This window comes from Citrus sinensis, chromosome 3 (assembly GCF_022201045.2).
Source record: "Citrus sinensis cultivar Valencia sweet orange chromosome 3, DVS_A1.0, whole genome shotgun sequence".
NCBI lineage: Eukaryota > Viridiplantae > Streptophyta > Magnoliopsida > Sapindales > Rutaceae > Citrus > Citrus sinensis.
Genome location: NC_068558.1, coordinates 11,585,073 through 11,598,668, shown reverse-complemented (window position 1 = coordinate 11,598,668; position 13,596 = coordinate 11,585,073). Strand labels below are relative to the sequence as shown.

Sequence of the window (13,596 nt, the reverse complement as noted above, 5' to 3'; positions counted from 1 at the left end):
ATTATATATATATATATATATTTTTTTAAAAAGTAGAAGACCATTGTCATAAATTAGAATTATGTTATGCTTAAAACTTCTTTTTTTTTTTTAAATTCAAATCCATGTTTTTCATTGTTCATTAATTCTTATCTATTCTAACTTTCAATCTATGGCAATTCTAAATTAAAAAAAAGAAAATCTCATTCTATTGGATATTAGACTGTAGGTCCTTCTTTAGGGTAAGTGCTCGTATTTTTAAAAAAATATAAATTTAAGTTTTAATAGGTTTTTATAATAATATAAAACTGCCAATGTATTAAAAAAAAAAAAAGAAAAACCAGCACCGTCAGAATGACTAATTAGATTATTTTATTTAGGTCGAAAGACAAATCATAAGGGCCTAGACAAAGACAATTTAATCAATGAGATAATGTTCACCTTTAACTTAAGAGAATGTTTTTATTTATTTGTTTATTTATTCAATATAAAAACATTGATAAGATGTTATTTAAAGAAATAAAGAAATCTTAATATCTTATCTCTGCTCTCACTGTTCACTTCGTCCTTGTACTGTTGCACGTGCAAGAATGGACACAATCACCTCTGGCCAGAAAAACACATTAACCAATGAGATAACGTTTGCGTCCAAGATGCTGTTTTTATTTATTATTTACTCAATATATATACAACAGGTTGTTTGATTAGGATATATAATATAATTTGTTATGTTGAGATGATGGATGCTATATATATTCATAGTTGATATGAGTATTGGTATCCGATTAATATATATATATATATATATATTGAAACTTCGATAAGAATAGTCAGGATGTGGTAAAGAAAGTCAAAAATCAGTGGTGTAAAATCTATTATATTAATATTAAAAAAAATAAAATTAATTAACCCCATGCACATGACGCACATTAATTAGTGCGTATTATTTATTACTCCAAGAAAGTAAGTACAATAATTATTATATATTTTTTCATCCAAATCAAAGCAATTTAATTAGTTTGACAGACGTGGTACAATAATTTAGGATTAAGATTCTCTCGTGATCTAATTATTTTCTGAGTAAATTATTCAATTATTGATTGGTTGTTAATAAATAAAAAAATAAAAAAATTAAATCTTATCTATATACTGCTACTAAAAAATATATAACAAAAAATCTTTAAAAAATCAGTATAACTTAGATCAGGAGAGGATCTGTTCCAATAATTTAACATGCAACTTGTCACTCTTTAGCCATTATAAATAATGACCTGCCTCAGCTCGAAATTCATCACCTAGCCAAGAAAAATGTCATCTTCTTCAGCAATAATCATCCTCTTCGCCTTCTTACCACTCGTTTTCTCCATAGCTAATGCTCAAGTTCCTCCTTCTGAAACTTTTCAGTTTGTCAATGAAGGAGACTTTGGGGATTTCATAGTTGAATACGGCGGAGATTACAGAATGTTGGGCATCTTCAATGCTCCATTCCAGCTTGGCTTTTATAACACAACACCCAATGCTTACACCCTTGCTCTCCGCTGGGGTCTTACTCGACAGGAGCCCTTTTTCCGTTGGGTTTGGGAAGCCAACCGCGGCAAACCGGTACGCGAAAACGCCACCTTTTCTTTGGGAACCGATGGAAATCTTGTCTTGGCCGAAGTGGATGGCACTGTCGTTTGGCAAACCAACACTGCCAACAAAGGTGTTGTCGGTTTCAAGTTGCTATCAAATGGCAACATGGTGCTTCATGACTCAAAGGGTAAGTTTATTTGGCAGAGTTTTGATTATCCAACTGATACTCTCTTGGTGGGTCAATCTCTTCGTGCCGGTGGGGTCGCCAAGCTCGTCAGTCGAGCTTCGGAAAAAGAAAACATCGACGGCCCTTACAGCTTTTTGATGGAACCCAAGAGATTGGCAATGTATTACAAAAGCAGCAACTCTCCACGGCCTGTTCTCTACTTCACTTCATCTGAATGGTTTACTGTCCGAGAAGGCTCTTTAGAGAATATAACATTCACGTCCGAACCAGAAACTGAAGAAGCTTTTGCTTATCATCTGTCCCTGGATTCTTCAGTCGCTGGTGTCCGGCTGGCTAGACCAAGATACAACAGCACAATATCGTTGCTGCGGCTAGAAATGGATGGAAATCTCAGGATCTACACTTACGACGAAAGGGTTGATTGGGGTCCAACGGAGAAGACATTCACACTTTTCGACAGGGATTCAGATTGGGAAATTTCTGAGTGTCAGCTGCCGGAGAGATGTGGCAAATTTGGGCTGTGTGATGACAATCAATGTGTTGCTTGCCCTATGGGAAAGGGTCTGCTTGGCTGGACTAAAGAGTGTGAGGCGAAGAAAGTTACTTCTTGTAAGGCAAGTGATTTTCATTATTACAAGGTTGAAGGAGTTAATCATTTTATGAGCAAGTACACAAGGGGAGCAACAACAAAAGTGGAAGATTGTGGCAAGAAATGTACTTCGGATTGCAAGTGTTTGGGATATTTTTACCACCAGGAGACTTCGAAATGTTGGATCGCTTATGACTTGAAGACTCTGACTAAATTCCCCAACTCTACACACGTTGGATTCATAAAGGTTCCCAACAATCAAACAATTACGAACCTCGTCAACTTACTTTGAAGTTCAAGTGTAAGCTGCAGAACGTTTTCTGTTCTTTTTTTTTTTTTTCCAAAAAAAAATGTGTTTGTTTTAAATTGGCGGAGGATGATTTTAGTTAGTGAGATGTTGCTTCAAGTGTTTTAAATCTTTCTTTTCAAGGATCTTCTTTGTATCCTTTTAGTGAGTTTTTTTTTTCTTTTTTTTGGGTTAGCTTGCATTTCCGTGCTTTGTAATTTCTTTTTAGCTTGAATAATTATGATCGTATTTCTCTTTTTCGCTTATAAAAAAAAAAAAAAAAGCGACAAATCCATTGATCAAGTAAATATCACCTATGAGGACCATGTGAAAAGTGTTCAAATATTGTCCTAAAAATCCCGCACAATTAATGGATATAAATTATAAAAATTTAAATTAAATGAGCAACAATAAGATGCACAATTTTTATAATAAACGTTTCATCATTATGATCAAGAATATAGATATCGACATGTTATCGAGTCTACATATAGACAAAAAAGGTCCGCATAAAAGTAAATGTGAAATAAAAAGAATTAATGAAGAACACTTACAAATCATCTCGTTTTTAATTACCTCGCATCTAAATCTTAAGCTATTAATCCTCACAACTTTAAATAGAAGAGATGGAAATCAAGGTTTTCGATCTCTACATTTTTCTAACTAAATCTAAGCATAACTTTAATTTCTCGCCGTCAATTATGGCCGAGAATGTAGAAAAGCTTCAAGCAAGCAGCTCCCAACTTTCAAATTTGCTTTCTTCAATTTATGCACAATGGAATCAGCGACTTTTGAATTCTCACTCGCTCACCCCCTTTAATTTAATTTTATTTCAAATGGCTTCCCGAAAGGCTGAAGAACAAGGGCAAACAACTTGTGCCTTTAAGTAGCCGAGGAAAGAGCACAATTTGGACCTTCAAATTTAATTGAAACCAACAGTGCACGTTCTGATGACGTGGCGCACTTTCAGCCATCGATTTCGAGCAGAAACAAGCTAAATCAGCGGTCAAATGCGTTGGGCCTTCGCTCTGTTAGGGCCTCGCTTTATAAAGAGCTACATTCAGTGAAGGTCCTCAAACAGTTGGAGAAAAAACACATGGGCCGTCCTTTCATTTTGAGGTAGTTGATGGTCTAATAGTGCTCTTCGTAAATGTACAACTTTTGTATTGCTAGAAACTTTTCCAGAGTCATTATCTTTTGAGTTTTTTTCCTAATTTAATGAGAATTAGGGCCTGTTGGGTATTGTTTTTGAATTTATATTTTCTGAAAATAAAAATAAAAATGAAAATAGTATTTTGCATTTATTGTATTTTGAATTTAAATATGTGTCTGATATCATTTTCTGTATCCTATATTTTAAAATTAAAAACAGTAATATGCGTTTGGTAGATGTTGTGCAAATTTTAATGTACTCGCAAGCGCACGAATCTATTGTAGTATAGACTAATGGTGACGAGTGTCGATCGCACGAGGAGGTGGATTTTAATTATGTGTATAGAATTAATTTTGTAAATGGGTTGTTGGATTTATGGTGGAAATGATTTGGAATATGCTAAGACTTAAATTAAAATGGCGAGAATAAATTCTAAAATTGGAATTGCAATGGAGAGAATAAATTGAAGAGAAAATCTATTAAATTGACGTACTTGGGTATCTGGATCCGTATCAACATGCATCATGGGCTAAATAATCCGTATTAATGCCAATTACATCATGAGGGGAGAATCCACACCTCATGAACCACGCTCTAATCAATATGGTGCTAAGGGCTTATCGTGTCAAATAATAATAACCTTATACTAGAGAGCCGGTGTAACCAAGGCGGTATCTAGACAAGACTATTATTATTTGTCGACGAGAAGTCAAAACATCCACAAAAAATTAGAGGGGAAGAGAAAATAAATTTACCAAATTAAGCCCATGACACATGTTGAGACTTCACCTTCAACCCAAGCTTGAAAGAAAATTAGCCACTCATAATTGAACTAGGGGCAAAATGAGAATTTATTAAAATACGAAGAAAATACAAGATGGAGAGGGAATTACAGAAAACAGAGTCCAAAAATGGATTCAAAGATATCAAATTAGGGGGGGGGGGGGGGGGGGCCCCCTTTTTATAGATGGAGTAAATCATGGCCATCGGATTAAAAATAGTTTGGACACTCAGGATTGCGCCACGTCATTAGTCAACAGTCCACGATTTGACCACGTGGATGAACAGTAACACGGTTTGACTCGGATGAACAGTAACGCAGTTTGGTTGAAAATAATCCTGTGTGATGCATGTACCGTACGCGAGATTTTTCATCCACTGATATGCTGCCACGTCACCATCAACAGTACATAAGAATTTTAGCCCAATAGGATCGTGACACCTCATCAGTCAATGCCACATCATCGGTCAATGCCACGTCATCGATCCGTCTATGTGAACAGTGTTGTGAACAGTAACGTTGTTAGTACCGTACACGTGAATAGTACCGTACATATGAATAGTGCCATTTTTCCTTTTATGCTCCTCCTAAGGTTTTCGATCGTCCTGAGTTCAAAAGTGATGTCCGTTTTGCCGTCTGATCTCTCCTTTATTGTAAAATGACTATAATGCCCCTAAAATACATAAAATACTTAATTAAAATAAAACACATGTAATTAAATCACAAGAAAGTTAAATACATAAAAGTAAGGGTTGTTAGTAAGACTTGAAATGTAAAATGACGGTTTTCTCCTTTATAAATATGCATTTTCTAACACTCAACAGTAGACACAATTGAAAATAATAAAAACTGAGAATATGCGTTTGGTAATGCTTTTTTCAAAAACAATTTTTACTAATCATTTACATTATATTTATGGTCATAAAATAATTATTTAGCTAATACATACACAAATACAACAAAATAATTTAAACAAATTTATTATAAAAAAATTACATGATGATAAAGTTTAAGAATTAACATTAATTAAAAAAAAGTTTGACATTGTCATTGTTTTTACACCATATAATTAAGATATATATTACAACACATGATTTAAACAAAATAGTTATAAAAAAAAAAATTACATGATAGATATTATGCATTACGTATGTAATCATGCCACATAAAAGCTGCAATTCCATCTCTTGTGGCATTCATCTCTGCGACACTTGCTGGAGATAAATCAATATTAGTAAGTGGCCTACTAGTGTCTCCTTCTTCGTTGGTAACCAACTCTTGCACATTAAAGTCCCTAAATAACCTATCACTTGCATTTTCTCGTCGAATAAAATTATGTAAAGCGTGACATGCAATTGGAATTAGACATTACTTATGTAAACTATAATTATGCATGTCCCTTAAAATTGAAAATCGCGCTTTTAAAACACCAAAGCATCACTCAATTACATTACGCAATGATGAATGTATATAATTAAACAATTCTTGGGGACCTCTAGGTGCTCGACCTGGTCCTCTATAATCACGTAAATGATATCTCTCACCTCTATATGGTGTCAAAAATCCCTTCATATTTATGTATCCAAAATCCACAACGTAGTAATATCTTAAAATATAGAAACAATAAAACATAACTTAATTAAAAAAATAAAAGCCAAAGATATTAACACACACACACACACACATATATATATCAATATTCTTACCTTCTTCCGAAAGTGGAAACCCAGATTCTGGTCTATTTAGTCATTGACAGTACCTTCCCAATCCGTATATACAAATGTAAACATTATGTCAAAAGAATATTCACACATGATATTTTGAGTCACCTGAGTCTTTCTATCTCGATATGATATCTGTTTCTGTGCTGGTGACCATGCAGCAATGTGGGTTCCATCAATTGCACTAATACGCTTCTGTGAAAATATGTAAAAATTAATAATTTATTAACCAAATGTTAATGTCACATAAACATACAAGTAACGTGTATTGAATTTCTTACCTCAAAATATGGAAAAAAAATTGGATTGTTTCTAATCTCTGATGGCGTTTCCCCTTGAGATTTTGGTTTTATAATGTGATTTGCCAAGTGACAAAATGCTTTTAACACAAGCTTAAAGCGTGTAAACACAGTTTTCACTAAACGTTGAAAACACTCAGATACAACCCGCACAACAGCACCATGGGAGAATATATACAAACACATTGCTACAGCCTTCTTGATACAAACATGTCTATCATTCTCTAATAACTGTAAATGTTCAAGTGTATAACATAATCGAATATAAACTTCTTTATCCATTCAAAACATGTTATACATCCTGTCCGAATGACCATTTAACAACTCTTGAACAAATTCAATGCCAGACAATTGTCCTGTATAACATTGCCTTCTAATAGCACGCTGTTGTTTCTCATTAACTTTTATAGCAATGGCTACCTCTAAAACCTCTTCAATATCTGTTAAGCTCTCAATATCATCATCTTCATTGTTGTTGTTGTTCATTTTTTTATCTAATTAAAAAAAATCATAGATTATATTTCAAGTATATGATAATTGATCTAAAAAAATAAAAAGTTCAACTCACAAAAATAAAATAAAATAAAGTTCAACAAACACATTTCAACTCATGAAAATAACATAAAGTTCGACAAATAAAAGTATTACAAGTTCAATTATAAAATAAACAAGCACACAGTTCACAACCAATAACATCCAAATAACATCAAAGTTAAACACATTACATCTTAAAGAACAAACTATAAACTAGTTAACCAATATTTTTTCCTATGCTCAGGCATGCTCAGAAATACTTTCCTCCACTCAATATTGGGCACTAGCTTATCCATCAATTTGTTGTATGTATCTCCATCAATGTCTCCCAATTTCTCCACAGCTTCAATACACTCTTCAATAGACAACTTTTCAACACATTGAGAAGTTGACTCTGCATTTTTGCACTTAATCATCTCCATTCTAGCATTCATCACTGAACTAGCCATTTTAAAGTAACTGTCAAACTCACTCTTATTTTTTTTTACCAAACTCAGTTGAAGTTGCAATTGGTTGACGAGGTATTTTTTCTGTCCTAATCTCGGAAAGAGGTTCCATTGAATCATCATCCTCAATATCAACATGAACTCCATGACCAAGAAAATTCTCTTCCAATTCACGATCCTCATCCGAGGACAATGGAACTTGGCTAAAGGAAAAACGTAAATGGCCAGAAGCTGTGGTGGTATTGAATATCTCCCCTAAGGTTTGGTAGTGCTCTAATCCTTTTTTACGATATGACTTCACTCCAGACACTCTCTGTGGAAAACAAAATAAGTGTATAAAACCAAAAAATAATACTTTAATTTTATACGAAACTATTTAATATATTGTGAATATAGTTTTACCTTAATATATTCAGCCAAAACAGCTTCTGATACTGTGACCGTATTTGAAATAGGATCCCAACCAAACCCAGTATGAGCTATTAAGTCAAAAAACTCTCGATGTTTTTTGCGCAACCTATTAAACTTGGACTTAAGTTGCCCTACATTGAATTTTTTTTTTTAGATTGTTCAAATAACTCATCACTTATAGTGGTCTAAATTTTCTTAGTAAAGGTTGATGTTTGTAAATAACCCTTTTTAACATGGTCATGCACTATACGAATAAAAGTCTTTTCGGTCCGGCTAGACCAATAAGCTTTATCCTCAACATCAACATCATGTGGATCCATATCTTGAAAAATTAAAAAAAATAACACATATCAAATATTAATCAAATTCAACATAATATGAAAGTAATTTCAGCAACATGTCATAGATTAAAAACTGAATGTTACTAGAAAGATCATGGTGTGTATGTGCATGTCAGCATGTTTGTGTAGAAAAAGACAACTTTCAAATGTGCAATGTTATTCCAAATTTGACAGTCCAAACATGTGCATGTGATTAGCTATTATCATAAGGTGAAAATGAAACAGGCCTGTAAATTTTAATTTTAACATTGCATATTACCTTTTTCTTAATCAAGAAATTCCATTTTAAGACATTGACCTACACAATTCTTTCCAACTTTTGCTCAAACTCTAAACATCAATGTCAGTATGCTCAGCAATCCCACCACTTTATTAATGAAGAAAAATGGAAAATTGAAGAAACCTTATTACAAGCCCCAACCTAAATTCTAATAAATCAAAACTTCATAAAATGAATAAAAAAAATCAAAATAATTGCTTGTAATTAATTAACGACTGATTGAAAAGGGAATCTTGATAATGATCTATGAGCACTGCTCCCCCATTCTGGCGTTATACATCCAAAAACAAGAACATTATTACGCTCTTCATCTTTAAAATCTTCACTTAAAACCAGAGCATTAACTGGAAAATAAGATAATCAAGAAAACATTTTCTAGAACGAGCTAAAGTTTTGCTTGGAAATGTTTTATGTAAAAACACTATCTACAAAATCACTTAAAACTGCTTCCCTAAGAAAACACTCATCAAGTGCTTATCAAAAAAGCACTTTTGACCATGCCAAAAAGCACTCCCAAACATATTAGAAAATATGTCACTTGGAACGAACACAGATCAAGCAACGGACACACTTAAAATTGCCCAATTAATTTGCCTAAAAAACTAATTGAACATACCAACATCCAATTTGCCCAATTGAACATGATATGGGTCCAAGCTAAAAAAAAAAAAAAATCACACTTAAAATTCACCCAAATAGAAAAAATAAAGAAATATACTAATAAGAGATGGAGCAAAGATGGCGCTGAGTGAGTGGTTACAGCAAGCGAGTAGATTTCAGCAGACAATGTAGCAGATTGCAGCAAGCGCGCGTAGCTGGAGCAAAGACCAAGTGAAGAAAGCAACTGCAACAGTAGCAACGGACACGGAGCAACGACTAATTTTGGGTACAGAGAGAGACATATCGGTGATGGCAGATCGAGTTAGAGAGAGAGATATGTGTTGTAGATCTAGAGAAAGAGGAAGAAGTGAAAAAGACATATCAGTGATGGCAGACCGAGTTAGAAAGAGAGATATGTGCTGTAGATATGGAGAAAAAGGAAAAAGAAAGTGACAACGAGAGGGGAGAGTTGAGATCGAGGACTTTGGGAGCTGTTGATAAAGAGAAACGAGGCAAAGAGATGTTTGAGATTTGTTCTAGAGTTTGTTCTTTAGTCTAAACCGTAAATTCATTTGAAAACACCTTCAACACGTTTTCAATTTTACAACAAGGTAAGTGAATCCGAATTCTTTATTTTATAATTTATTTTTGAGTTGAGCCCACCAAATGTGTTTTTCAACTGTATTTATAAAACAAAAATGAAAATAAAGGTTTGAAAAGGATACCAAACAAGTCCTTATTTACTCAAAAAAATTAAGTGAATCTTAAAATTACACTCATATAATATGGCAGCATTAGATCATCTCAGCACCTCAACGCTGAGGTGGTGAGCTGAGGTAGTGAGCTGAGGTAGTGAGACAACTCCATATAAATTTCTCTGTTAAATAGTATCCTCACTTATTTAGGGTCCTTGTGCAATCAAAATCACTCAATTAGGCTCTGAAGTATTTTTTAAAAGTAATGCTATTTGCACAAGATATTACACAAAATTGCATAAGACCACTAAAAACAAGTAATGTTTCACTGCAAAACAAACTCATTCTCTCTTTATTAATTTTGTCTTTATATACAAGCGTCCTCACTCTATTTTTCATTTACAATTTTGTGTGTACATGTCATGCACAAATAGCATTTTTCATCTTTGAATCAGGATTCTCATCCAGGCAAATTTACTTAATCAGGAACCTTTATCATTAATAGTTCAAGAATAGAGGTTTGCAAAACTTTTTAAAAATCCACTTTGTCTCACTTCATCCTTCATTTATATATATATTTCCCTACATGGACAATTTAGCATGAAAAATGATATTCGAACACCAAGAAGACGCAATCAAGCCAGAAGTGATATCATTGCAGCATAAATAGTATTGTCATTTTGTGTGCTACAGTAATATTGTAACCTGAATAATTACTTCATTTTCTGTCTTGATGGTGTCTTCCTGGTATTCAAATATCAGCCCCCAATTAACCGACCAATTGTTTGTCTCATTTAATGTTAACATTTATTGCTAGCTCAAAGCCGCCGAAAATGAATGAGATTAATGGAGACTTGCGTGGCACTTCTTTTTCCCATTGATCCAATCATCATGCCCATTGAACTTGGCCCCTTTAGCCATGACAAAAAACATCCAGCCTTTCTTGGAAAAATGAGTCAATGTTTCTTCTGCAAATTCTAAAACCAGCCAAATCAACAATTCTAACATGAACAATAGAACTCCATGAATAATAATTACGGATATTGTTCGCTTTACTGTTTACAAATTTTGTTCATGTCACTCTTTACAATTACTGTTTATGTCACCATTTATGGGTGATGTTCATGTGATATTATTCACAAATTTGTTGAGGCATGCGGAATGCACTGTCCTTAAAACCAATTTCCATTCTTTTAGAAAGATTTTTTGATGCAATAGGGACACAAATAATGCGGATTGATCTCTAGAATTCAATGACATTATTATTGTGAGGTTGCACTCCAACCAGTAGTGTAAAATAACAAAAGAAAAATTATGAAGGAAACACGAGATAGAAAGAGAGGTCATAGAGGTTGTTGTCCCTTGAAGGCTTTTTATGTGTACTTTATATAGAGAAACTCTCTATAATCCTTTCGTAATTCAATTTAAATTAGTCACCCACTTTTTTTATTTATTTTGAATTAGCCATTCATATGTCTCATAATTTATTTTTACTAATATAATCCAAATCATATTTAAATTGATTTATTCAACTTTAATTTGCGATTAAATCAAATACATTACTAATTTCAAATTAAATATAAAAGTGATTGCTCTTTAATGTAGGATATTAGTATTATGGAATACCCAAAAAATTCCTGCAGCCTCAACTCGATATTCGCATCACCAGTAAGCAAACAATATGTCATCTTCCTCAGCAATATTAATCTTCTTCTTATTCACTCTTTTTCTTCATAGCTAATGTCCAAGTTCCTGCCAATAAAACATTTAAGTTTGTGAACGAAGGAGAATTTGGTCCATACATTAATGAATACGACGCAAATTACAGAATGTTGGGCATCTTAATGCTCCATTCCAGGTTGGCTTTTACAACGCAATACCAAATGCTTACACCCTCGCTTTCCGCTCGGGCCTTCAATGATTCGTGCCAAATTACCGTTGGGTCTGGGAAGCAAAAACAGGCAAACAGGTTTGTGGAAAACCCACCTTTTCCTTGGGCAGCGATGGAAATCTTGTCTTGGCTGAAGCGGACGGCACTGTCGTTTGCCAGTCAAACACTGCCAACAAAGGTGTTGTAGGGTTCAAGCTGCTTCCAAATGGAAACATGGTGCTTCATGACTCAAAGGGTAATTTTATTTGGCAGAGTTTTGATTGTCCAACTGATACTCTCTTGGTAGGCCAATCTCTACTCTCCGTTAAAGAAAACGTCAGCTTCGTGATGGAGCCTAAGAGATTTACGCTGTACTACAAAGGCAGCAACTCTCCCCAGCCTGTTCTTTACGACCCCTCTGTACAGAATCTGACATTCAATTCCCGCCCTGAAACCGATGAAGCTTTTGCTTTTAAACTAACGCTAGACATTTCCGACAGTGGCAGTGACATTTTGGCTAGGCCAAAATACAACATCAGATCATCTTTTTTGCGGCTAGGCATGCATGGAAATCTCAAGATCTACACTCACTACGATAAGGTCGATTCGCAGCCAACGCAGGTAACGTTCACTTTCTTTGTCAGAGATTTCAGTTTTGGAAAGCGAGTACCAGCTGCCGGAGAGATGTAGCAAATTGGGGGTGTGTGATGACAATCAATGCGTTGCTTGCCCCACAGAAAAGGGCTTGCTCGGGTGGAGCAAGGAGTGTGGGGCAAGAAAGTGACTTCTTGTAGACCAAATAATTTTCATTATTATAAAGTTTAAGGGGTTAATCATTATATGAGCAAGTATACAAGTGGAACAGCCATTAAAGTTGAAGATTGTGGCAGGAAATGTACTTCGGATTGCAAGTGCTCGGGGTACTTTTACCACCAGGAGACTTCTAAATGTTGGATTGCTTATGACTTGAAGACTCTCTCTAAATCCCCAAACTCTACACATGTTGGATATATAAAGGTTCCCAACCAGCAAGCTATCGTCATGAAGTACAGAGATTTTTTTTTTTAAATTTATTGCAGCTGGCCTCGGTGATTTTATGTTGTTTCCTTAAAACTGTGATAGATATAGCAATCTGTAACATTGTCATGTCAATGTGTACAAGCAGAATTTTTACAATAGTTCGTCAACATATCGTCACTCTTTTTCTATTAAATAAATGATATCTATAAGTTGAATCCTTTTTTGCTGAAAATAAATGGAAAAAAACCCCATGTTTCAATAATATATCATTTGAGTAGTCCATGACAGTAGTTTTTGTCAATTAAATCCTTCACTGAATTTGACTATTAACACTATAAGGGTATTTCAGCCGAAAGAAAAGAAGCAGATTCGGATGTCATCAAATAGAAATGGTAAAAAGTCTTGCATTGAAAAGAAAGGTTTGAAATTCAAACCCCACTCACATGGAACAGGGAGGAGATTGAATTGTTCTTAGTCTAATTAGAAAAAAAAAATTGAAAGAATTTTGATGTCTAAATACAAAAAGAAAAGGCCTTAATATTTTGAAATATCTCATGTCCTTTTTTTTTTTTTTTTGCCTTAAAATACAAAGATCTAACGAGTGCCCCAAAGTTTTGATTAAAAATAATCCTAATTGCTTACAGAAATGTGAAATCATGGACGATGGATGGGTCAATTTTGTTAGCCAATCCCTAAAACAATTTCTAATACAATTGATTGTTACTCCGATCAGGCTCCATGTAATAATTAAGGCTCGGTCCAGTAATTAACTAAGGACAATTCAATTAATTTGAGTTTAATTTTTAATATTATCCGCCCAATGAATCTTGAA

At 34.0% G+C, this 13,596-nt stretch overlaps 2 protein-coding genes and 1 pseudogene across 2 annotated transcripts; 2 read left to right on the top strand and 1 right to left on the bottom strand.

Annotated features, from left to right (window-relative positions):
* Positions 1 to 1,235: 1,235 nt before the first annotated feature.
* LOC102630184 (epidermis-specific secreted glycoprotein EP1-like) lies at positions 1,236 to 2,858 on the top strand. The gene has a single exon (XM_052438205.1). The coding sequence runs from the start codon at positions 1,288 to 1,290 to the stop codon at positions 2,617 to 2,619; it is 1,332 nt and encodes a 443-aa protein (XP_052294165.1). The 5' UTR covers positions 1,236 to 1,287; the 3' UTR covers positions 2,620 to 2,858.
* A 3,431-nt stretch (positions 2,859 to 6,289) lies between these two features.
* Positions 6,290 to 8,278, bottom strand: LOC127900563 (uncharacterized). Its single transcript, XM_052435714.1, has 6 exons — positions 8,182 to 8,278; positions 7,950 to 8,089; positions 7,590 to 7,860; positions 7,362 to 7,495; positions 6,550 to 6,798; positions 6,290 to 6,463 (listed from the first exon to the last, which is right to left on the bottom strand). The coding sequence occupies exons 1-6, from the start codon at positions 8,276 to 8,278 to the stop codon at positions 6,290 to 6,292; spliced, it is 1,065 nt and encodes a 354-aa protein (XP_052291674.1).
* A 3,329-nt stretch (positions 8,279 to 11,607) lies between these two features.
* LOC102630791 (EP1-like glycoprotein 3) lies at positions 11,608 to 12,812 on the top strand (annotated as a pseudogene).
* The last annotated feature ends 784 nt before the right edge of the window (positions 12,813 to 13,596 follow it).

What these genes read in the sequence shown, in the direction of transcription:
- LOC102630184 (XM_052438205.1), top strand. Translation starts at nt 1,288, where the DNA reads ATGTCATCTTCTTCAGCAATAATCATCCTCTTCGCCTTCTTACCACTC.
- LOC127900563 (XM_052435714.1), bottom strand. Translation starts at nt 8,278, where the DNA reads ATGGATCCACATGATGTTGATGTTGAGGATAAAGCTTATTGGTCTAGC. An exon ending in CCAATATTGAGTGGAGGAAA is followed by an intron (nt 6,799 to 7,361) that starts GTATTTCTGAGC and finishes GAACATTTACAG; the next exon opens with TTATTAGAGAATGATAGACA. An exon ending in TTTTTTTTCCATATTTTGAG is followed by an intron (nt 6,464 to 6,549) that starts GTAAGAAATTCA and finishes ATATTTTCACAG; the next exon opens with AAGCGTATTAGTGCAATTGA.